Raw genomic sequence first — 25,726 nt, forward strand, 5'->3', positions numbered from 1 at the left:
GATTGTGCCTCCGTGGGAAACCCACATTTGGAGGCTCTCTGCGAATCCTGTTTGAGGTCCCCTATTTAAGTAGCCTTTCGATTGTGTGAAACTCTGCATCTTTTCTTTAGTTGTGAACAGTGACCCCACTGAGTAACTCCTTGGAGTTTCACTGTTCCACTTGCCTCCACCCCCCCCCCCACTACCCACCCCCAGGAGCTTTTAAACATCGTCCAGCAACCCCCAAGGCAAGTCTGCTCCCTCTCCCCACTTCATACTGGGGCAGGGACTTAAAGGGAGCATCTTTTGTTGTGACCCCTCCCTTGATGGGTGGGGATCCCAGAATCAAGCCCACAACCCAGCATCTCAGGGAGTCTAACCCAGGGTCCCCGCCTTCCCTCTGGGCCTGTTTCCACCCCAGGGGAGCCCCTCCCAGTTCCCTCTGGCTCCTCTGAGTGTCCTTAGCCTCCCTACTCCCTGGGGTGCCTCAGACCCTCTCCTTCCTGGATGCTGATGGCCCGTCTAATAGTTTGCAAAAGTGGCCGTAACAAGGTGCCTGAAACTGGCAAGCTCAAACAGGAATTTATTTTCTCACAGATATGGAGGCTAGAAGTCTGAGATCAAGGAGTTAACAGCATCGATTCCTCTGGGATGGCACTCCTTGGCTTGTAGATGGCTGTCTTCTCTCTCTGTCTTCACACGGTCTTCCCTCTCTGCGTCTGTCCTACCTTCCTCATTTTCCTACCTTCTTTCTTTTTTAAGGACCCCAGTCACATTGGATTAGGATCCACCCTTGTGGCTTTATTTAAGCTTTTTTAAAGACTACTTCCATGTACAAAGACATTCTGAGGTACTGGATGTTAACACTTCAACATATGAATTTTGGGGCATACACTTCAGTCCATAACTGCCCCCACGCTTCTTTTCATAGGGACACTAGAGAAACTGGCAACACTACAAATCATGGCTTGACTTACTGTTTTGGGATTATTTTTTGTTTTGTTTTGGGTTCTGTTCTGTTTTGTTGTTGTTGTTTCTGGGCAGCTTGCAGGATCTCAATTCCCTGACCAGGGATTGAACCTGGGCCACAATAGAGAAAGCCCAGAGTCCTAACCACTGGACCACCAGGGAACTTCCCTTTGTTTATTTTATTATTGAATATTTTGACTTAAAGTAATGGAGAATATATTAAAAATTCAGACAAAAGTTAAAATTAATTGTAAGTTATATGAGGTAATTGTACCAAAAAAAAAAAAAAAAGTTTGGGGAGATATCTTCCAATATTCCAGAATAGTAAAAACAATTACTCCTTAGTAAAGAAGAATGAACAAAGTTCCAACATAAGTCTTTATTGTTTCACTATCTTCTTACTGGCTAATGAAAACAAAAATAGCCAAAACTCATTTTTGAAAAACAGGCAAAGTATATGAACATTTTAATAGACATAAAGGTGGCAAATGAGCAAAAGAAAAATGCTTAACATCAGGAAACATCAGGGAAGTGGGACTAAAACTACAGTGAGATATTGTTATACACATTTATTAAAAGGGCCAAAATTTAAAAAGTCCAGCCATACCCAACTGTTGGCAAAGATATGGAAGAACCAGTCTGTCACTGCTGACAGAAATACAAAAGGAAACAAGTTTTAGTTCACAGTTTGGTGTTTCTTGAAAAGTTATATATTTATTATCCTATAACTCAGGCATCACACTCTAAGGTATTAGACAAGAGAAATGAAATATATCCATATTGAAGAATTGTACTGAGATGTCCATAGCAATTTTGTTTGATAGAGCCAAAAACCAGAAACTATTCATATATCCAAAAAACAAATGAAAGAATAAACAAATAGTGGTATATGCAAAGAACATCATACTCCTCAACAACATAAAAAATGAACTACCCACATCAGAACCATTGATGAATCTCAAAATAAACACACTGCATGAGGAGGACACCAAGGGGAAAAAAGACTAACCATTTTATATAATTCCATTCATAAGAAGTTATAGAAAATGCAGAATATTTTATTATAAAGTAAATCAATGTTTGCCTGGAAGGCCGGGGAGGGCAGACAGAGATTATTAAAAGACATGAGGTAAATATTGTGTAATTCATAAGTTAATTATCATGATTGTTTGATGGTTTCATAGGTTTATATGAATGTCAAAATTTATCAAATGGTACAGTTCAAATATGGACACAATTGTTTATTAACTATACCTAAAAAGCTTTAACAAACAAGAATTCTTACTGTTTTGGAAAAATAAAGCTAGCAAACCTCTGTTGACACCACCATATCCCTTGTAGTGCCCTGAGATCAGCACCTTGCCTCAATAGTAGCAAACATTGGTGAGCAGTGAAGACTATTTACAATTGAGTCAGTAGGAAGGAATGCAGGCTGGGTCACAAAAACCATATCATTGGACTAAGAGATCTTCCATCAACTTGTTGTTTTCCTGTCTGAGTAGCAATGGCCTTAGGGTGTACAGCCCAGAGAAGCTACAGGAATCCCTAAGACCATTAGATATTTTCTGACGAGGCCCTCAGCTACACAAGACACACAGTTCTGAAGGTCCTGAGAATTTGTACAGCTGCTCATCCTTCACAGCCATGGCCCCTGGAGCACTGTGGATGCCCCTTTAAAAGACGAGCATTCCAACCAATCTGCTGTAGTCTCCCATGCTCTCTGCTCCTGGAACGACTATCATTCCCCCTGTAATCTTTCAACCAGCGACACACACTCCCAGATATACAGAATTGTGGCCATCAGGGCACATGGCTCCCCTCTAGGACCCAGGGAACAGACTTCCCTCACCACTGCTGAGCAGTATCTCCTGTGAAGAAGAGAGAATTCATGCTTTTTCCAGAAGTACTTGAGGTTGTCACACTCTCCTTCTTTAGGATATACTCTGTCACAAAAAAATTCTAGCATTCTGGCTCAAAGCAAGGCAAAGCAGGCCCAAACTGCCATGAGAACTGCTACCATTCCACCTCCCACCACCCCCATGAGGTACACAAGGGTCAGCGTCCCATGGAATCTGCTTCTTGTATTTGGGCAGAATCTACTTGTTTTCAAACTAGCCCATAAAGTGAATAGAACACTCAAGATTAAAGGTGACTGAAACCATAAGGCCTTTGTTATAACAGAAAACCAGAACTTTGGAGGCAGGCTGCTCCTGGGTCAGTGCTTTGGAGGCTGGATATTCCAACATGAAAGTCATGTGAAACCAACAATATCCGCCCCCCCACCCCCACCCCCCAAAGGTACTCCATCTTTTCAGGTCACCAGCAGAACTCAGATGGAGTCCTTTGGATCACAGCTGTGTCAAGTCCCTGTCCAAACTAATCAGAAAAGAGGGTATTCCAGCCTCTCAGGAAGTCCCCAAGGGAATGGGGGAACACTGTGATTTCCTGTCCCCAACACACTGGGGTGGGTGAATGATGCACAGTCTGGGCACCTGCTAGGTGGTAGAGATACAGTGGCTTCTGTATCTCTACAGAGCTGATACCACAGAAACCTGGCAAGGGCACTGGGTAGGTTAACTGGGACTTCCCTGGGGGTCCAGCAGTTAGACCCCACACTTCCACAGCAGGGGGAAGGTATTCGATCCCTGGTTGGGGAACTGAGATCCCACTGGCCTCATGGTGTGGCCAAAAAAAAAAAAAAAAGGGCTGGGTTGGTTAAGGTGTGCTATGCACCTCCCACATCCCTGAATTTTATGTTGATGTAGGAGGTTCAGTTCAGGCAGATGATGCCTTCAAGAGGCATGTCCTTGAGTGTTGTTTTACTGAAGGAGGAAATATGACATTTTCTGCACATCTGAGTTGATTCTCCTGTGTGAGTTTTGTAAGCAAGCAGGTAAGTCCTTTGGCTTATGGCTTCCTCACATTTAACACACTCATAAGGTCCAATCCAATGTGAACTCTCTGGTGTCAAGTGAGGTTAGAGCTTTGGCTGAAGGACTTCTCACACTGGTCACACTTAAGTCTTTCTCCAGTGTGAACTCTTACAGTCATTGATGCTTCCCCTAAAGGATTTTCCACATTCACTGCATTCATAATGCCTTTCTCCAGTGTAAATCCTCTGGTGTTTCAGGAGGTTAGATCTTTGACTAAACAATTCCCTCATATGTAAGGCCTTTCTCCAGTATAGTTTTCAGATATAGAACAAGGCTGCTGTTTTGGCTAAAAGATTTCCCACATTCACTGCACTTAAAAGGCTTTTTCTCCAGTGTGAACTCTGGTGTTTCATGAGGTTGGATCTTTATAAACAATTTCTCATATTCCCCACACTCATAAGGTCTTTCTCCAGTGTGAACTTTCCAGTGGCTACTGAGGCTGTAGCTTTGGCTAAAAGGTCATCCACGTTAGTTGTACTCTTAACACTTTTTCACCAGTGTCTAATGAGGCTTGAGCTTTGGCTAAATGATCTCCCACATTCACTGCACATGTGATATCTTTCTCTGGCGAGAACTCTCTGGTGATGAACAAGTGTGGAGGAAACCACACACACACACACACAGGGCCACATCGGAGTTGCGCTCTCAGAAGAGTGAACAAGTAGTGTTTGTGAGATCAGCTTCTTTAATGTTGGTAGGAAGGGATATCTCCTGATTCCATGGGAGGGTGCTGTTGGCTTACCTGAATATCTCCAGGGCAGGCAGGGAATTGAAACTGCCTGAGAGGGGATGAGCAGGAACTCCACTTAATCCCTGTGAGAAAGAAGACTGTTGAGTTAGGAGACCTTGTGTGCAAGAGCAGAGTGAGGAGAACCAGCACTCAGGCCGTTGAGGTCCTCATGGTTTCACCACACAGCACTGTAATACCAGCCTTAATTTTAGGCCTTATATCACAACCTGGCAAAAACATCCTGAGTACGCTTTGCCAATTCAGACATGATTGAGTGGTTCCAGGGACTTCTCATGACTCCCTGAGCTGCAGCAGCCCCAAGTCTTTCTATGGAGTCCTCACTACGCGGGGCAGTTCCTTGCCTCAGACTTTGCCATTCAGAACACATCTGGTCTCAGACACACGTGGCCCTCTCCACTCTTGGGCTGCACTCCCAGCCATCACAACTTTCTTCTGTTCACCCTACCCACATTGAAAAGTCAATCCCATTTAATGGAACACTCCAGGTCTCATGACTCTCATAAATAACCAGGTTTGCCCTAGACTTTAGTCTCCAGGCTGAAAAAAGCACCCCAGATCCCAAGTCCTCACAGAATCCTGGTAAGTGCTTGAAATGGTGAATAAGCACCAGCCCCATTCTGCGTGATATCTTGCTTCAATAACCTTTTGGTTCTGCATTCACACATCCTATAATGCCTATTCTCCCCTTGGAAGCTTGGCCACCTGCCACACTATTCTGCCCGCAACACATTCCTTTCGAGGCCACTTACCTGCCTCAGTGTGTTTGTAAAGCCCAAAACCAGGCACTCATATAAAAACCCTAGTGCACAGTTTCCACCATCCCCTGTCTGACCCCCTAATAGTTTTACCTCTGTAATCTGAACTTTGTTGCTGTTGTTTTTCAGTCACTAAGTCCTGCCTGACTCTTCGCGACCCCATGAACTGCAGCACGCCAGGCTTCCTTTTCCTTCACTATTTCCCAGCATTTGCTCAAACTCATGAGTCGGTGATGCCATCCAATCATCTCATCCTCTGTCGCCCACTTCTCTTCCCATGACAGAACAGAAGGTAGTCTGCAGTATTTTGTCCCTCACCAAATGTACATAGACTGGAAAACTGAAAACTGACTTTATGCTTTGGGGTCAATGTATTTGAATTGAAATAAGATAAAGGTTATTAGCTCCTGCTAACTACAGATGGTGATTGCAGCCATGAAATTAAAAGACGCTTACTCCGTGGAAGGAAAGTTATGACCAACCTAGACAGCATATTAAAAAGCAGAGATATTACTTTGCCAACAAGGTCCGTCTAGTCAAGGCTATGGTTTTTCCAGTGGTCATGTATGGATGTAAGAATTGGACTGTGAAGAAAGCTGAGCACCGAAGAATTGATGCTTTTGAACTGTGGGGTTGGAGAAGACTCTTGAGAGTCCCTTGGACTGCAAGGAGATCCAACCAGTCCATTCTGAAGGAGATCAGCCTGGGATTTCTTTGGAAGGAATGATGCTAAAGCTGAAACTCCAGTACTTTGGCCACCTCATGCAAAGAGTTGACTCATTGGAAAAGACTGATGCTGGGAGGGATTGGGGGCAGGAGGAGAAGGGGACGACAGAGGATGAGATGGCTGGATGGCATCACCGACTCGATGGACGTGAGTTTGAGTGAACTCCGGGAGTTGGTGATGGACAGGGAGGCCAGGCGTGCTGCGATTCATGGGGTTGCAAAGAGTCGGACAGGCCTGGGTGACTGAACTGAACTGAACTGAACTGAACAGTGGACATGTTTTATGTCTGAAAGACTCTACAAATAATCTTTTTATTTTTATCTGTAGCCTTGATGGGGGTTCAGTTCAGTTCAGTTGCTCAGTCATGTCCAACTCTTTGCAAGCCCATGAATCGCAGCACGCCAGGCCTCCCTGTCCATCACCAACTCCCAGAGTCCACCCAAACCCATGTCCATCTAGTCGATGATGCCATCCAGCCATCTCAACCTCTGTCATCCCCTACTCCTCCTGCCCTCAATCTTTCCCAGCATCAAGGTCTTTTCAAATGAGTCAGCTCCTCGCATCAGGTGGCCAAAGTATTGCAGTTTCAGCTTCAACATCAGTCCTTCCAATGAACACCCAGGACTGATCTCCTTTCGGATGGACTGGTTAGATCTCCTTGCAGTCCAAGGGACTCTCAAGAGTCTTCTCCAACCCCACAGTTCAAAAACATCAATTCTTTGGTGCTCAGCTTTCTTTATAGTCCAACTCTCACATCCATACGTGACCACTGGAAAAACCATAGCCTTGACTAGACGGACCTTGTTGGCAAAGTAATATCTCTGCTTTTTAATATGCTGTCTAGGTTGGTCATAACTTTCCTTCCACGGAGTAAGCGTCTTTTAATTTCATGGCTGCAATCACCATCTGCAGTGATTTTGAGCCCAGAAAAATAAAGTCAGGCACTGTTTCCATTGTTTCCCCATCTATGACGGAGGGGAGGGGGTGGTGGTTGAGATCAAAAATAGTATTTGGCCTCTGGGAGCATGCTGAGCTTCACCGAGTCTGAAACACGTCTCCAAACACTGGGGTGACCAGCTGCAGAGAACACTTGGCAGAAATTTGGTCATGATCCCTTTAAACAGGGGGCGAAGCTCACCTGGATGTGCCACTTTCCAAACTCCCCTCCTGGCCAACCTCGCAAGAAGCCCAGACCCAGGTCTCTGTGGCTCCATGGGGACTACATTACCCAGAATGTTCAGAGTCGAGCGGCAACTGTGTTACCCAATGAGAGCTTAGAACGAGGAGGCCGCGTAACGTGAGGGAGGAACTTCCTGCTTCCTCCGCTCGGGGCCATGTTAGCTGTTCGCTGTTTTGTTTACCCGGTGTGAAAGGTTCGGGAATTCTGGGCCAATCCTGAGGTGACGGAATTTAGGAAGTCCGAGAAAGAGCTTCTGTTCCCGCTGCACAGAGGCAAGTCTCAGGCTCGACGCCGCCGCCCGGGGTGCCCCATCCCAGGCCTCGGATCGGGACCGCCTCGCCCGTGTGCTCTCTCCTCTCCTGGCCCCGCTCCGCCCCCAGAGTCCGATGGCAGCGGCAGCCCCGAAGAACCCACTTAAGGTAAACGCTGGTTCTCCGAGCCCTGACCCCACCAGACATTAAAAACCCAGGGTTTAGGACTGTGAGGCGGTCGTGGGTGGGACCCTGTTTCTGATAGCGTGATGGCGCGTGGGAGAGGGTGACAGGCACCTGTTAAAGGACCGAACCGAGCGCTGCGGCACCGAGATTGAATGGGTACCAGCGTCCCAGCCTTCAGGGCCAGGCACGGGTATCGGGAGGCTTGAGCCCATCGAACCCCGCCATAGACACATCCCTCAAGAGTTGGCGTTTTCCACATTTCCTGCGGCTACGGAGGCACTTTTTGGAGCCAGCACGCCAAGTGCTGTTGGGAGGGTGTCCCATTTCTTCACTGGCCCTGACCACCGGCCACATGTTCTCTGCATTGTGGTTTCTTGAGATCTGTTGCTGCCTTGTTCCCAGTTTGGGATCTGGAAGCCCTGGAGAAACCCCACGGCCAGGGTTATATGAAGGCATTTTTGTTTTTGACAGCCATCATAAACAGGTGTGAAAGGTCTTCAGTCTTCATTGTGCGTGCAGGATTTTAGTTGTGGCATGAGGAATCTTTAGTCGCAGCATTCAAACTCTTACCCCAGGTCCACTGCTTTGGGAGCTTGGAGTCTTAGCCTCTGGACCACCAGGGAAGTCCCACGTTATATTTTCTGATGTGAACCATGAGGGAGTAAAACAGGATTCAGGTATATTCCTCTCGTTGTTTTGTTTTGAGCAGGTGTGGAATTGGGAGCTCTATTAACTCCCATTGACTTCCCCAGATGAGTAAGTTGGCAATAATAATATTCTCCAGAGATATTAGAAACTTCTGAGATGTTTCTGAGAGCATTAGGTGGTGGCATTAATTGAGCAGCTAAATACACAAGTCTAGAAGTCTGGAGTGTGGGACAGTGAGGAGGTGGTGATTGTAGGCATGTCGCTGTTTGATCCAGTCTCACAGATAATGCATACCTGAAAAGGGAATATCCTTGATGACACCAGGGTCCTGGAATTGAGACTTATGTGACCTTGGCCACATAAGTGGAATATCCTGGCACGAGTGTGTGGATCCCTCTATGCCAGGTCCACAACTTTGATACCCACCTACCCACATCTTCCTATAGATGACTGGTTCCAGTGATAAGTGGGACCATTTGAAGACAGTGGCATTAGTAGTGCCAGGGTCTGGTTTCTTCTCTGAGTTGGAGAGTTTGGGAAGAAGATGGGCATGGGGTGGGTGGATGTGTGTGTGTGGGGGGAGTGGATAGTTGTCGTTGAGAAGGGGGCTATTTATGATTTCATCTGTCCCCATCTTGCCAGGGCAGTGTGACCTTTGAGGATGTGGCTGTGTACTTCTCCTGGGAGGAATGGAGTCTCCTTGATGATGCTCAGAGATGCCTGTACCACAATGTGATGCTGGAGAACTTGGCACTTATAATCTCCTTGGGTATGACTGTCAAACTCATCTCTGTTCCTTGAACTGCCTCTGCCCTTTTTCTTCCAGGAGCATTCTATCCTGACGTGTTTATGATGGACACTGCTCCTTTCCCCAGTTCCCTGAGTTGGTGCTAAGGTTGGTTGGGCTGAGATTTGCGCACTGTGCTCTCCTTCCTTTAGCATACCCAACACTAGCCTTCCTGTTGACTTGCACTCTTATTATTATTTTTTTTTTAATTATTTTCATTATCCTTTTCCATTATGGTTTATCATAGATTTTGAATTTCTTTGGTTATTGTGTCATCAGACTGCCATGTATTTGATTGCTGAGAGAGTGCAATCAGGTTGGAGAGCCCACAGAATTTCGCAGGGTGTATATGAATCAAGCAGGATGGCTCAGATGGAGCCTGGCCCTGCATCGTAGCACATAAGGGACATGATGACAGTGCTGTATTCAAACTGCAGCAGAAACCCATTGTGTTTGACTACAATTTTGATTCCAGTGGCCACACTTCATTTGTGTCTTTCCTTCTTCCCCTTTCTTGACACTTTGCTGATTCATCATTTGTTTTGTCACTTATACTCTTTACTTCCAACCTGTGGTTAACCTCACATTTCTGGACTCCTCTTTCACCTGTTTTTCTCACCACTGCATCTGCATTGCTTTCCACATTGGCCTCTGTGTATTGTTTCATGAGGTGTGCACACATTCTTAAACAGTCCTGCAACACCAGGTGTACTGATACAGTTGTATTTTCTTGGGTCTTGACACAGCTTTTTTACAATTATTTAATTTTTATTCTTTTGAATGTGTGTGTGACACAGCCTTTTTATACAGTGTTCATGTGTCACCAGCAGACAAGTTCCTTTTGAAAGTTTGTTGTTGAGGAATGAATTGCAGACCCTGTGTCTCTGCTTTGTGTCCACCCCATGGTTGTGCCCTTCACCTCATAAGGCCTCTCCCATTCTCTGATCTTGATAGCCCAGTAGTTCTAAGCAGCCCCATCCTCAACCAGAACCAACTCTTTGTTCCTGCAAACAATCGCATGGACAGGTTCTTGGGTTTATTACACTGAACTTGTGTAGCGGCTACCCCCTCCCACCTAAGTCAGTGTGCACTTCACCAGCATTACTTGCTTTCAGGTTGTTGGCATGGAGCAGAGGATGAAGAGGCACCTTCTGAACAGAACATTTCTGTACATGGAATGTCACAGGTCAGGATTCCCAAGGCAGGCATGTTCTCCCAGAAAGCCCATTTTTGTGACCTGGACTTGGGAGACATTTTGCACTTGACTGAGCATCAGAGGCAGAAACTGCATGACATTGGGGCATGGGAGAAACACTTGTATTTCAGTGTAAAATATCAGCACCGCAAGCAGCACATTGGAGAGAAATACCTCAGAAGCAAGATGGGCAAAGCCTCATTTATGACCAACTACAGACTTTTTGTGTTGGGGAAGTCACTTTCTTGTGGAGAGTCCACACAGACCAGGGATAAGTCAAACAGGAGAACTGAGTGTGGAGCGGCCTTTCACAGGGGGAAAACTCATTACAGCCCTGGAGAATGCACTGAAGACTTCAATTGCAGACATATACTTTCTCAGCATCAGAGAGTCCTCACTAGAGAAAAATGCTACACATGTAATGAATGTGGGAAATCTTTTAGCAAAAGCTACAGCCTCAATGACCATTGGAGAGTTCACACAGGAGAAAAGCCTTATGAGTGTGGGGAATGTGGGAAATCCTTTAGACAGAGCTCTAGCCTCATTCAGCATCGGAGAGTTCACACTGGAGCAAGACCTCATGAGTGTGATGAATGCGGAAAATTATTTAGCAACAAATCCAACCTTATTAAACATCGGAGAATTCATACTGGAGAAAGGCCATATGAGTGTAGTGAATGTGGGAAATCCTTTAGCGAAAGCTCTGCACTCCTTCAACACCGGAGTGTTCACACTGGAGAAAGGCCTTATGAGTGCAGTGAATGTGGAAAATTCTTTACGTACCACTCCAGTCTCATAAAACACCAGAGAGTTCACTCTGGATCAAGGCCCTATGAGTGCAATGAATGTGGAAAGTCCTTTACCCAAAACTCCAGCCTCATTGAACACCGTAGAGTTCATAGTGGAGAAAGGCCTTACAAGTGCAGTGAATGTGGGAAATCTTTTAGCCAAAGCTCTGCACTTCTGCAGCATCGGAGAGTTCACACTGGAGAAAGGCCTTATGAGTGCAATGAATGTGGGAAATTCTTTACTTACAGCTCCAGTCTCTTAAAACACCAGAGAGTTCACACGGGATCAAGGCCTTATGAGTGTAGCGAGTGTGGGAAATCTTTTACTCAAAACTCCAGCCTCATTAAACACAGGAGAATTCATACTGGAGAAAGGCCTTATGAGTGTAGTGAATGTGGGAAATCTTTTAGCCATAGCTCTAGCCTTATTAAACACCGAAGAATTCACACTTGTTAAAGGCCTGACAAGTGCAGTGAATTTGGGAAATCGTTTACCCATAGGGCCAGCTTCAGCGACCACTGGAATGTTTACATCGGAGACATGCTTTGTGTGTATTTGTATGTGGGAAATTAATCTTTAGGCTCCTAAAACAGCATAATGTCACATTGGATGAACGCCTTTTGAGTATGGCAGACATGGAAAATCGTGTAGCTGAAGTCTAGCTTCAGTATACTCCAGAGAATTCAGTGGAGAACAGCCTTATAAGTTCAGCGAATTTGAGAAAGCCTTCAGCTGAAGAACGTATTTCACTGAATACCACAATTTCAAATGGGAGCACTATCTTCAATGTGCAGGTATATATGATTTCTTTGTTGAGTGCGGCAACACTGGAGGAAATCCCTTATGAAGATGCCATTTGCCTGTTTAAACCTCATTCATCCAAACATCCACTTAACTTCAGGTATGTGGGAACTGTGTTGCACTTTTTAACCTCTCCAGAACCCTTGCCAGATTGATGTCACTGCCAGTTCTGTAGCAGAAATCATATCACCCCTAACCGCCAGGCGGATTTCTATCGTGTGCCACATTGACCCAGCCTAGTGTGTTCAGGGAAGGAAACCCCAGTTCTGACCCATTTATGGGATGATTCATGAGCAGCTTGAGCACTTAAGTCTTTCCCAGTTTTTTTCCCTCCTTCATGAATTAAAGCATGGACCTTACCCACTTTTGGCCTAAAGGACTCTGGTGGTGACTTTTCAGGGATATTATTGGTCTCATGAGACTCCAGTGATGGGATTTTCTAGCTTCCAAGACATCAACCCAGGAAACAGTCAGTTTCCCCTTGCTCTTGTTTGTAGAATAGTAAAGGTCTTACTGTTTAAGCCACCATTTATCTTAGGAGTTCCTTCACTGTATGGGGTGGTTTGTTGTTAATTGGGTTTGCTAGCCTGAAGAGATGAAAAACTCTGGTGAGGATCCCAAATTGTGTGCCTCAGTGGAGACAGTATGATGGCAGAATATGCCTCTCCAATTGTGGCCTAGGTTGCATTGCTGCTCAAAGCCTTCAAGGAAAAGGACCACCTTCAAGGACCACCTTTGTGGTCCTAATTTATAAATTGTATGCCATGATATTTTTCAGGTTCAGAGTTCAAACTGAGGAGGGGGCAGTTTCTGATTGCTGTGACTACTCTCAGTGCTTCTGAGAGCAACATAAACTTGTTCTCTTGTTCACAGGTGATATTGCATCTTGCTCAGCACTGTTGAGGGAAATCTGTTCCCCAGGTCCTGCAGTGGAGCCCTGTGCCTTGATGTCCTGAATTCTGTAGAGTAACAGCAGTGATTTTAAGATTATATAAACACTGGATTAATAGTGGAGGAGACTGCAGCATACTGATTAGAATGTGCCCCTTTCAAAAGGTCACTCAAAATGTTTAATCACTATGGCTTTGGAGGATAAGCAGGTATGGAATTCTCAGAACTTTTGAAACTTTTTATCTGTATAACTTAGGGCCTTGTCAAGGAAAATAAAGGTTTTGTGGATTCCTCTGGCCTTTCTGGGCTGTTCATCTAAGGCCATTGTTGTGCAGACAGAACAAGGATAGAGAGGAGAGAGCTCCTTAGTCAGCTCTGTGAGATTTGTGACCCATCCAGTATCCATGTTGAGTGAAGTTTCCACCTCAAAAATTGCTCACCTGTTTTTGCTGCCACTGAGGCAAGTACTGAACCTGTCCATTGAGTCAGTATGGTTGCCAAACCTGATGTTCTAAATGAGGAAATCCTGTTCCTATTTAAACTATACAATTTGATGATTTTTTACATTTATGTAAATCCATGAAACCATCAAACAATCATGATAGTTCTGTCACCCCATACTTACCTTGAATCTCTTTGTCCTCCAAGCAGCCGTTAATTTGCTTTTCATTATAACAGATTAGTTTGCATTTTCTAGAATTTTATATGATTGAAGTCATAAAGTGTTTAGTCTTTTTTTTCCCCCCTTTGGGTACCTTTATATGACATGTTTATTTTGCAGTTCATCAGTGGTGCTTATATGAGTAGTTCTTTTTATATTATTGAGAATTATGTTCTATCACTATGCCACAATTTATTTATTCATCTGTTTATGGATATTTTAATTATTTCTAGTTTTGGTTGTTACAAATAAAAGCCGTATAGAAGTTGGATACAGTTCTTCATATTGAATCATTTCCTTTTTCTCATGCTGATACCTCAAAATGCAATACCTGAGTCAGAGTGTAGGTGAATATATAACTTTTCCAGAAACACCGAACTGTCTTTTAAAATGATTGCTCCCTTTTGTATTCCTACCTGCAGTGTGAGTTCCAATTCTCTCATATCCTTGCTAAAGTGAATATGATTTGCTTTTAAAAATTTGACTCTTTGAGTAAATGTATATAGCATTAGAGCACTTTGGTTTTAGTTTCATTTCCCTTATATTTCATGATGTTGAGCATAGTTGGTGTATAGGAGATACAGAAGAAGGGTCAACATGTTAAACAGTTCAAAAGACTCAATAAGCCAAATCTGGATCATGGCAAATTCTAACAAACAAATGGCAAGTGAATAATATGATTAAAAGAAAATGGTAAGTGGGGGATTTCCCTGGCCATCCAGTGGCTAAGACTCGGCACTTCCACTGCTGGGGGTATGTGTTCAATCCTGTTTGGGGAACTAAGATTCCCGCAAGCTGCATGGCCTGGCCAAAAGAAAGCCTCCAAGGAAATTCCAGTAGATACTTCTACTCTAGGAGAACTTACCCTACCCACTGCCCACTAAGAGTAACTGAACTAATCAGTTTACCCTGAATACAACAGTTTACAGCCAAAGTCCTCAGCATTTTTTTTTTTAAAGGTGAGTGGTACATAGAGGTTAAAAAACTTGCAAGACACACCTACTTGTTGCCTAAGATAAATTTTGTATCCAGACTGCAGTCTACATTAAGTAATGATTGCAGTATGGTAATTACACAATTTAGCACTTATAATTTTAAATATTTTGATTTTATGCAACAAAATTAATGGAATTATATAAGGATCTTTACGTTTTAGAAACACCTCCTGAAGAGGTTATGTGTGAAATGACATGGTGTCTGTGATTATAAATAAACCACTAACTGCATGGGGATAGATAAAATAAGAACCATAAAAGGATAAATAGGGAATTCCCTGGCAATCCATTGGTTAGGACTCCACGCTTCCACTGCAAAGGGCTTGGGTTTGATCCCTGGTTGGGGAACTACGATCCTGCAAGCTGTGTAGTGTAGGATAAATAATGACAGACATTACTTCCCAGTAGTCTTCTATTTTTGGATATATTTGAAAGCAGCCATTACAAAGGGTAGAGTATGTGCTGTTAATTTTGTGTGGTGAGGATAAATGTAAAAGGCCAGGAGGAAACTGAGTTTTGAAACTCTATGAATGTAAATGTCAAAATGGATATTTTAAACATAAGCAAACTCGTCACTTCCTAATCTTGTTTTTATTTTCATAGCTATCATTTTTCGTGTTTATGTGGCCATATTATTCCATTTTATTTTATCTGGTGTTCTTTGGAAGGAATGATGCTAAAGCTGAAACTCCAGTACTTTGGCCACCTGATGGGAAGAGTTGACTCATTGGAAAAGACCCTGATGCTGGGAGGGATTGGGGGCAGGAGGAGAAGAGGATGACAGAGGATGAGATGGCTGGATGACATCACTGACTCGATGGACGTGAGTCTGAGTGAACTCCGGGAGGTGGTGATGGACAGGGAGGCCTGGTGTGCTGCGATTCATGGGGTCGCAAAGAGTCGGACACGACTGAGCAACTGAACTGATACACAAAATCCTACATAGATTTCGAGGTCATTTGTAACTTTAAAATAGAAAAAATAACATTAACATAGAAAATTAGAACAGGAAAAAGCCTTAGATATCACGATTCCCACTTTCCTTCTTCAGCAGATAAGTAAATTAGGGCCCAGAAAGGGGAAGTGCGTGACTTGGAGAGCTAGTTAGTAGCAGACTTGGAATTAAACCCAGGCTTAGTAACCCCTTGGTCCAATGTTTTGTGTTTTTTCATATCACAGTTTTAACTGTTTTATTTAAAGTTTTTATTTTTTAGAGCAATTTTAGGTTCATAACAAAATTAAGAGGACAGTGTCCTGCCACTGCGCATGCATCACCTCCATTATCAACGTCCCCACCAGTGGCCCTTCTGTTACAACTGACGAACCTACACTGATTCATTTTTGTCACCCAGTGTTTGTATAGTTCACATGAGGGTTTACTGTGTGTGATGTATATTCTGAGTTTGAATATATTTGAACAAATTTGTAATTTGAGTTTGAATAAATTTATAATTGGTGGCTCAGTAGTAAAGAATCTGCCTGCCAATACAGGAGACATGGATTCATTCCATGGGTTGGGAAGATCCCCTAGAGGAGGAAATGGCAAGCCACTCTAGTCAGTATTCTCGCCTGGGAAATCCCATGGACAGAGGCGCTTGGCAGGGTGTGGGGTTGCAAAGGATTGGACACAACTTAGTTTCTAAACAACAACCAGTCATCACTATAGGATCACATAGAGTGGTTTCACTGTCCTAAAATTCCTCTATTCTGTGTATTCATCCCTCCCCACATTGCCTGGGAACCAGTGATCTTATTTTACATCTCCATAGTTTAGCCTTTCCCAGAATGCCGTATAGTTGGAATCACACAGTATACGGCTTTTTCAGATGACTGTTTTCACTTACTAATGTGCATTTTAAGTTTCCTCCGTAAAACAAATGAAAAAGATTCCTCCATCATGGCTTGATAGTGCGTTTCTTTTTAAAACTGAATGATGTTCCATTGTCTGGATATACCACCATTTATCCAAACACTATTGAAGGAGACATCTTGGTTGCGTCCAGGTTTTGGCAATTATGAATAAAGCTAATGTAAACAATTGTGTACAGGTTTTTGTGTGAACATAAGTTTTAGACTCCTTCGGGTAGATACCGAGGAGCCCTATTGCTGCTAAGAGTATGTTTGTTTTCTAAGAAACTGCCAATGTGTCTTCCAAGGTGGCCATACTGTTCTTACCAGCAGTGAATGAACGAGTTCCTGTTGTTCCACATCCTCACCAGCATGTGGTGTTTCAGTGTCTGTAGAGTTTGGATTTTAATAGATGTGTAATGGTACTCATTGTGAAGAATTTTTGCATCAATGCTCATGAATGATATTGGTCTGAAATTCTCTTCTGGTATCTTTTGTTTGGGTATTATGGTAATACTAGTCTCTGAGAATGAGTTAGGAATTATCCCTTCTGTTTCTGTCCTCTGAAAGAGATTGTAGAGAATTTGTATAATTTCTTCCTTAAACAGCAGGAATACACCAGTGAACCCATTTTAGTATGTTGTATTCTGTTTTAGGAAGTTATTAATTACTGATTCAGTTTTCTCCGTTGCTTTATCTTTTCCTATTCCTATTACCCGTAATTCACAGCTTTTGTAGTTGTCCTACAGTGGAGTATTCTGTTTGTCCCACCCCCAGTTTTGGTGGTTTCTATTGAGATACCCTCAAGTCAGAATCTTTTCTTCACTATGTGCAGTCTACAAATAAGCTTATTGAAAGCATTTACTTTTGTTACAGAATTTTTTATCTTTATCATTTTTTCTTGGTTCTGTGGTAGAATTTCCATCTCAGTTATTTGTCTACTTTATCCAGAAGAGTGCTAAACATATTAATTGTTTTAAATTCCTGGTCTCCTAATTCCACATGTCTGACTTGTCTTGAGTCGGATTCTGATACTTGCTCTGTTCAGACTTTTCTTTTTTCTCTTCAAACTTTGAAAAAAAAATTCCTTATGCCTTACACTTTTTTATTAATAGCTATCATGTACTCAGTAAATGGAACTACAATCAACAGGTGATTTTTAAGGTGTGGGGAGAGGGGAAGTGTTCTGTAGTCCTATGATTAGTTATCAGTATTTCTTTTTGCATTATAACTTCCTCATTAACCTATGGAATCCTTAGGAATGATTTTTTTTTTTTTTTTTTAGGAATGATTTCTTAAAAGTTCCCAAACATAGGAAGTTTTGTTTGTGGTTTAAAGTTTTAAGTTAAAAAAATAATTAAATTGACACATAGGTTTCAGTGTATTTGCCTTTCTGCATTATGTGGAACAAGGTGTCTAGAGTTGGGCATTTTCCTTCTCCCAGGTCACTTAGGCTCTGATAAAACCTAAGGCTCTGCTTTAAAAGTTTCTCCTGGAGCACACTTTGTGTAAAAAATGAAATGCTTTGAACTAGTTGAATATGGTTCCTTTAACTCTCTTCTGGCCAAGATCATTCTCGGAGATAAAAATGTCAATAGAAGTGTGGGTTTTTTCCCTATGATTTGGTTCCCCTGAGTTTTTGTTTCTCAGACTTGTCCCCTCTGAGCCTCCAGGAATTTGTCAATTACAGTTCCAGTTTCCCTGTCCTGCCATTGGTTCACACGGTGGTTTCAGCTTGTTGGTTTCTGATTCAGTGAGTCATGATTCTGTTTCCCTGTCAGCCCTCCAATTTGGAGACAGTGGCTTGCCCTGTGACCACACTTAGAAATCTGAGAAGAATTGTTTTTTCTTTCAGTCTATTTAGCCTCTTGCTTGTTAGGATGGAGTGGAGAAATCCAGCTTGTTATATGCTTGACCAGAAACCAGAGGTTCCCCCCCCCCTTTTTTTTCCTATCTGTTTTTGGTGGTGGTTCTTTCTGAACATATTAAATTTCTGTTACAACAACACTGCTACGATCTGAATGTGCTCCCTTCACATTTACTTGTTGAAATCCTAACCCACACAGGTGATGGTATTAGGTGCTTAAATCATGAGAATGGACCCCTTGTGAATGGACTAGTGCCTCATAAGAGGCTCCAGAGAGATCCCTAACCCCTTCCACCTTGTGGGGATAGATTAAGAAATCAACAGCCGTGAAGTGAACCCTACCCTGACCATGCTGAGCATCCTCATCTCTGATTTCCAGCCTCCAGTGCTGTGAGAAATAATTATCTGTTGTTTATAAACCAGCCAGTCAGTGATATTTTGGTATGACAGCCAGAACAAAGACACATTCTGTTTTTTGTTATTTTCAAATATATACAAAAATGGAAAAGACTATTATGAAACCAAACACTTCCCCAGTCTTCCGTTATTTGTCATTCAATGAACATTCTTGTTTCATCCATCTTCATGTACACTGGTGGATTGTTTAACATATGATCTCAGACATTACACCATTTAACGCATAACTTCTTGAGAATTCATTTTTAAAATGTGAGGGCTATTTATAAACCCAATAGCCATAACACAAAAATATTTTAAAATAAATATATTGCTGCTGCTGCTCTGCTAAGTCACTTCAGTCGTGTCCGACTCGGTGAGACCCCATAGACAGCAGCCCACCAGGCTCCCCCATCCCTGGGATTCTCCAGGCAAGAACACTGGAGTGGGTTGCCATTTCCTTCTCCAATGCGTAAAAGTGAAGTCACTCAGTTGTGTCGGACTCTTAGCGACCCATGGACTGCAGCCTACCAGGCTCCTCCTCCATGGGATTTTCCAGGCAAGAGTACTGGAGTGGGGTGCTGCTCAGTTTTCTGTTATCTCAAAAGTATGTGTGTGTTTTCCTAAATCAGATTAATTGCAGTTAGGATCGAGAATGGATCCTTATGTCTTTCAGTAGCTGTCTCATAAGTCTTCCACCTACCTTTTTTTCTTATTTTTGTTGAAGTCGCTGAGTTGTTTATCATATGCTAGATGTGACTTATTGAATGTCTGATGTTTAAGTGGTCACCCTTCCTTCCCTCATATTTCCTGTACTCTAGATACCAGTGAGTGATTGAGGTTTCCTCCTAGTAAACAGATTTTGATGGTGGCTGTTGGAAAAATAAAAACAAAATCTTCCATTCCAAAGATCCTGTCCATATTGGCATTAGGGACAGAAAACACTTTGGTTAGTATTTGCAATGTGTGTCTTTCTAATCTCACCAAGTAAGTAATTCTGACATTATCTCCCTGGAGATAGCATTAGATCACACAGGTTAAGGGCTCAGTCCCAGGAGACTGCCCCAACTTCAGTTCGGTCACTCAGTCATGTCTGACTCTTTTCGACCCCATGGACTGCAGCACGCCAGGCTTCCCTGCCCATCACCAACTTCCGGAGCATGCTCAAACTCAAGTCCATCGAGTCGGTGATGCCATCCAATCATCTCATCCTCTGACGTACCCTTCTCCTCCTGCCTTCAGTCTTTCCCAGCATCAGGGTCTTTTCCAGTGAGCCTCAACTTCAGGTACCTTTCAAAAGTCCAGAGTGTTAACTCTGCTTCTGATCGACTGGTTATAAATCTGAGGTTTCCATGTCCCTCTTCTGGGGTATTATTTTGTTAGAGGGGCTCACAATTCAGGGAAGCATGTACTTAAATTTAAAAGGCAGATGAAGAAGTCTACAGGGTGAAGTCTAGAAGGGTCTGGAGCATAGGCACTTCAGTCCTCCTGTCCACGCTGGGCCCAGCATGTTTACAGACTTGGAAACTCCTTAAATCTTGTTCAGGCATGTGTACAGAGTTTTCATCCAGAGATGAGGGTCTCCTCACACTCCCTTCCTGGAGGTCAGTGGGTGGGGCTATGCAGGAGCCCCACCCTAAATCACCTCTTGAAGCTTTAATTCACTTGTGCTCAAAGTTCAGTTCGGTTCAGTCGCTCAGTCATGTCCAACTCTTTGCGACCTCATGAATCGCAGCTCGCCAGGCCTCCCTGTCCATCACCAACTCCCAGAGTTCACCCAGACTCACGTCCATCGAGTCAGTGATGGCATCCAGCCATCTCATCCTCTGTCATCCCCTTCTCCTCCTGCCCCCAATCCCTCCCAGCATCAGTCTTATCCAATGAGTCAACTCTTCGCATGAGGTGGCCAAAGGACTGGAGTTTCAGCTTTAGCATCATTCCTTCCAAAGAAATCCCAGGGCTGATCTCCTTCAGAATGGACTGGTTGGATCTCCTTGCAGTCCAAGGGACTCTCAAGAGTCTTCTCCAACACCACAGTTCAAAAGCATCAATTCTTCGGCGCTCAGCCTTCTTCACAGTCCAACTCTCACATCCATACATGACCACAGGAAAAACCATAGCCTTGACTAGACGGACCTTTGTTGGCAAGGTAATGTCTCTGCTTTTGAATATGCTATCTAGGTTGGTCATAACTGTTTTTCCAAGGAGTAAGCATCTTTTAATTTCATGGCTGCAGTCACCATCTTCAGTGATTTTGGAGCCCCCAAAATAAAGTCTGACACTTTCCACTGTTTCCCCATATATTTCCCATGAAGTGATGGGGCCAGATGCCATGATCTTCGTTTTCTGAATGTTGAGCTTTAAGCCAACTTTTTCACTCTCCACTTTCACTTTCATCAAGAGGCTTTTGAGTTCCTCTTCACTTTCTGCCATAAGGGTGGTGTCATCTGCATATCTGAGGTTATTGATATTTATCCCGGCAATCTTGATTCCAGCTTGTGCTTCTTCCAGCCCAGCGTTTCTCATGATGTACTCTGCATATAAGTTAAATAAGCAGGGTGACAATATACAACCTTGACGTACTCCTTTTCCTATTTGGAACCAGTCTGTTGTTCCATGTCCAGTTCTAACTGTTGCTTCCTGACCTGCATACAGATTTCTCAAGAGGCAGGTCAGGTGGTCTGGTATTCCCATCTCTTTCAGAATTTTCCACAGTTTATTGTGATCCCCACAGTCAAAAGCTTTGGCATAGTCAATAAAGCAAAAATAAATGTTTTTCTGGAACTCTCTTGCTTTTTCCATGATCCAGTGGATGTTGGCAATTTGGTCTCTGGTTCCTCTGCCTTTTCTAAAACCAGCTTGAATATCTGGAAGTTCATGGTTCACATATTGCTGAAGCCTGGCTTGGAGAATTTTGAGCATTACTTTACTAGCGTGTGAAATGAGAGCAATTGTGCAGCAGTTTGAGCATTCTTTGGTATTGCCTTTCTTTGGGATTGGAATGAAAACTGACCTTTTCCAGTCCTGTGGCCACTGCTGAGTTTTCCAAATTTGCTGGCATATTGAGTGCAGCACTTTCACAGCATCATCTTTCAGGATTTGAAATAGCTCAACTGTAATTCCATCACCTCCACTAGCTTTGTTCGTAGTGATGCTGTCTAAGGCCCACTTGACTTCATATTCCAGGATGTCTGGCTCTAGGTCAGTGGTCACACCATCGTGATTATCTGGGTTGTGAAGATCTTTTTTGTACAGTTCTGTGTATTCTTGCCATCTCTTCTTAATATCTTCTGCTTCTGTTAGGTCCATACCATTTCTGTCCTTTATCGAGCCCATCTTTGCATGAAATGTTCCCTTAGTATCTCTAATTTTCTTGAAGAGATCTCTAGTCTTTCCCATTCTGTTGTTTTCCTCTATTTCTTTGCGTTGATCACTGAAAAAGACTTTCTTATCTCTTCTTGCTATTTTTTGGAACTCTGCATTCAGATGCTTATATCTTTCCTTTTCTCCTTTGCTTTTCGCTTCTCTTCTTTTCACAGCTATTTGTAAGGCCTCCCCAGACAGCCATTTTGCTTTTTTGCATTTCTTTTCCATGGGGATGGTCTTGATCCCTGTCTCCTGTACAATGTCATGAACCTCAGTCCATAGTTCATCAGGCCCTCTATCTATCAGCTCTAGGCCCTTAAATCTATTTCTCACTTCCACTGTATAATCATAAGGGATTTGATTTAGGTCATACCTGAATGGTCTAGTGGTTTTCCCCACTTTCTTCAATTTAAGTTAAGGGAGCCTCGTATTAGTGACAAAAGGTAATCCTATCTATCAGGAAATTCCAAGGGTTTTAGGACCTCTGCCAGGATCTGTTAGCAAAAGCCAAATAAATTTCTCATTATACCATATTATTGGATCAGTATTAAACCAGAGTGTGATGTACATCACAAGCAAACTCTAAGAAATTGCGAAGACAGGGGAAAAAAAAAAATCCCCTCACTCTCTTATGTACACAAGCACATAGAATCCATCATATACTTGTTTTCAAGATAGGTATACCAAGTAAGAGGACTTGACGGCACCATGAAAGATGAAATAAAGTGAGTTGCTTATGTCAGTGAGTTTTTAAGTGGAGCCTAGGGACCATTAAAGAATTGATTCTTATGCATGTCCTCACCGCGTGAACTGTGAACTTTTGGACAGGGTCAAACCACAAGTAGTTTCAAGAGCTCTGCAAAAGTACCTTGCTCCAGGAAGACTTTTGCTTAGTGATATTTAGCGACCAAACACGTTTAGCCAAGACTAGCTTTCTGCTGCCAACGCCAATCAAAATACTTTGAATTATGTAGACGTCCCCCTTTTTGCCTTTAAAAACTTCTGACTTTCACTTGCTTCTAATGAAACCTATTTGAGTTAGGTTGCTATGCAAATCTGGTGTACCTTGAACTGCAATTCTTTGATCCCAAATAAATGCTTCGTCTGAGTTTTGCCTCAGTGTTTTTACGTTGACAGCATTGTTTGCGGCTCACAGTTTATCCTAACTGTACCTGGTGATCGGGGTGACCACCTGCCACCTTCGCTTATTGGCTTTATCTAGAGGAAAGACAAACTACTTTTATCCCTGTGACAGGATTTTTTTTTTTTTTTTTCATATTGGAGCGAGGCACCCACCAAAGTTAGTCTCTTACCCTCCCACAGAAACCTGGAGAGAGGCAAGCTAGCTGGCTCCCTTGATGTTTACATTTCAAAAAACTGGCTCTCAAGATGTTTGCATTTTAAAGAAATGGTTCCTAGTTTCTTAAGAAACTCATAAAAATGGAAAACAAAAAAGCCCAACTGACAAAAGTCCCATGTAGTCTTCAAAGTGATCCCTTTTAAAGACATGAGGAAGTGCTTAGATTTAGCTCTAAGCTAAATGCTCTGACAAAAGGCAGGGAGAATCCCCACATTTTCTACAGGGAGAACTAAGCTCCTTATATTTGTTTTTTACACACCCAGAAACATGGAGTATATTTGACATTCTAGCCACTGATGGATCTGCCTAAGAAAAGCCCTGAGAGTCTATGTGGTATTTGGAAGCCTATTCATACCAAAGTGTAGAGAGAGGGCCATTGGGTAATCAGATTTTTTTTTGTGTGTCCTGAAAATGAAAGTATTGCAGGGCTCACTTAGGGAACCACGATGTTACAAGTGTAAAACTTCCTCACTAGGGAGTCTATCTAAACCCTGCCCCTCTTTGTCCTGTTTGTATCCCTCTCATCCACTCTTTTGCTTTGCTCTACAGTGTTCTGAGTTGGCTGAAGTACTTCAGTGTGTCTTGAATTTGCGGTTTCTTGTGGAGGAGACACATTCTTAGAGAACGGATGTTCAGTCTGGTCGTTCAAATCTCTGGCATCGTCAGACTTCTCAGCTTCCAGGTGGGAAAAGAAGTCTGTTAGATCGTTCTTCTCCTGCGCACATGCAGTCACTCTCATCTTTTAACTGGCCCAAGAGATGCAAGCTATGATTTGAAAAAGTCTGCTAGACCTCACTTGAAATACATTTGTAGGTTAAAAAAACTCAGTTGAAAAGAAAAGAAAACTTTTGAAAAGGATGTGTTGATGATATCTGGGGTGGGGGGGTGGGGGGGGAGTGTCCTAACATAGGATGAAAGGAAGATAACCATTAATCTTAAAAAAATTTTTATTTATTTATTTTTACCATTAATCTTCTAATGCTTTATGAAGATTAGGCTCTTTATTTTTTTATTTATCCTTTATTGACTTACAGTTTACAGTGTTTTTTGGGCAGGCTCTTTATATTGCTACATAAATTCTTAGTGAAAGATATTTTTGAAGGAAAAATTGTTAGAATGTGATTTTGAATAACGGCCTTGACTTTCAGGTTACCAGATAAGAAGAAGCAGGAAACTCAACAAAATTTGCTTTCAAGAGTCTTTAAACATTTGTTTATGTATGTAGATGTTTACAAATTATGTATTTTTAAAGTTTCTCATTATATTGACTTTCTGAACAAATTAAATTGATTTAATAATTTTATTTGACAAATGGAATTACCTTTTGCTGATTTTATCACCATGTTTAAAAGTATGTAATCACAGTATTGTCGTTTAATAAGACTTAAGATTTAGTTTCTAATGATTTCAGATTTATAAATTACATACATTGAATTTATGGGTCAACTAAGTTATTATTTCCACAAATTATTCTATTTCCTTAGTTCGGTATCTGAACATGAAGCATCCTTCATTCTGTCCCAGCCCCTCTATCTTTCCTGAATGTTCACTCAGCTTCCCAATACCAGCTTTTCTCTCTCACTGGAATACTCTGCCCAACACTCAATATATAGTAAGTTTTTCTCAAGGTATCTTTTCTTGAGCCTTCAGACTAGGTCAAGTCCACTACTTATATTTTGTCATAATCACTGAAACTTGACCTTCCGACATTCACAGTAATTTAGATTATGTAATAATTGGTAAGACTGTGCACGGGCTCAGCTGCCTTTTTGTTTTTAAATCAAAGCCAAGATGCCACCAATTATAAACCTGACCATTCTTCTGCAGGGTGTGCATGCTCAGTCGAGTCGGACTCTTTGTGACCCCACAGACTGCTCTGTCCATGGAGTCTCCCGGGCAAGAATACTGCAGTGGGTTGCCATTTCCTTCTCCAGGGGATCTTCCCCGCCCAGGGAGCAGACCCGAGTCTCCTGTGGCTCCTGCATTGGCAGGAGAGTTCTTTACAGCAGCGCCTGGGCCAGGTTGTGCTTTCAAATGCTCAGATGAGTCCCTGCCTTTTCCTTCTCAGATTACAGCACCTGCAACTGCTATCATTTATGATTTTTATTCACCTTATGAAGAAAATATTTTGAATTGCTGACCCTGGTTTTCCACACTGCCTGTGACCCTCTCCAGCAGACCCAGAAACTCCCTTAGTCCGAGTCAGGGAGATGGTGTTTTGTTTTGAACTGTAGTTAAAAATATGTATCACATAACATTATTTTGCTATTTATAAGTGGCATGAAGTACGTTTACATGCTCCTTGTGTTCAAACTATTAAATCAATCTTTAAAACAGCCCTCGTGGGAATTCCCTGGTGCTTCAGTGGTTAGGTTTCAACATTTCCCCCAC

The 25,726-nt window shown here is 42.7% G+C and overlaps 1 protein-coding gene across 1 annotated transcript; it reads left to right on the top strand.

The window, feature by feature from the left end:
- Nucleotides 1-7,399: 7,399 nt before the first annotated feature.
- On the top strand, nucleotides 7,400-25,056 carry LOC129631548 (zinc finger protein 154-like). Its single transcript, XM_055552634.1, has 6 exons — nucleotides 7,400-7,713; nucleotides 9,022-9,148; nucleotides 10,282-12,051; nucleotides 12,825-13,051; nucleotides 23,885-24,017; nucleotides 24,484-25,056. The coding sequence occupies exons 1-3, from the start codon at nucleotides 7,681-7,683 to the stop codon at nucleotides 11,604-11,606; spliced, it is 1,485 nt and encodes a 494-aa protein (XP_055408609.1). The 5' UTR covers nucleotides 7,400-7,680; the 3' UTR covers nucleotides 11,607-12,051; nucleotides 12,825-13,051; nucleotides 23,885-24,017; nucleotides 24,484-25,056.
- The last annotated feature ends 670 nt before the right edge of the window (nucleotides 25,057-25,726 follow it).

This window comes from Bubalus kerabau, chromosome 17 (assembly GCF_029407905.1).
Source record: "Bubalus kerabau isolate K-KA32 ecotype Philippines breed swamp buffalo chromosome 17, PCC_UOA_SB_1v2, whole genome shotgun sequence".
NCBI lineage: Eukaryota > Metazoa > Chordata > Mammalia > Artiodactyla > Bovidae > Bubalus > Bubalus kerabau.

Coding starts and splice junctions, on each gene's coding strand:
- LOC129631548 (XM_055552634.1), top strand. CDS start 7,681: ATGGCAGCGGCAGCCCCGAAGAACCCACTTAAG. Junction 7,714..9,021: donor CCCCGAAGAACCCACTTAAG/GTAAACGCTGGT, acceptor CCATCTTGCCAG/GGCAGTGTGACCTTTGAGGA. Junction 9,149..10,281: donor GGCACTTATAATCTCCTTGG/GTATGACTGTCA, acceptor ACTTGCTTTCAG/GTTGTTGGCATGGAGCAGAG.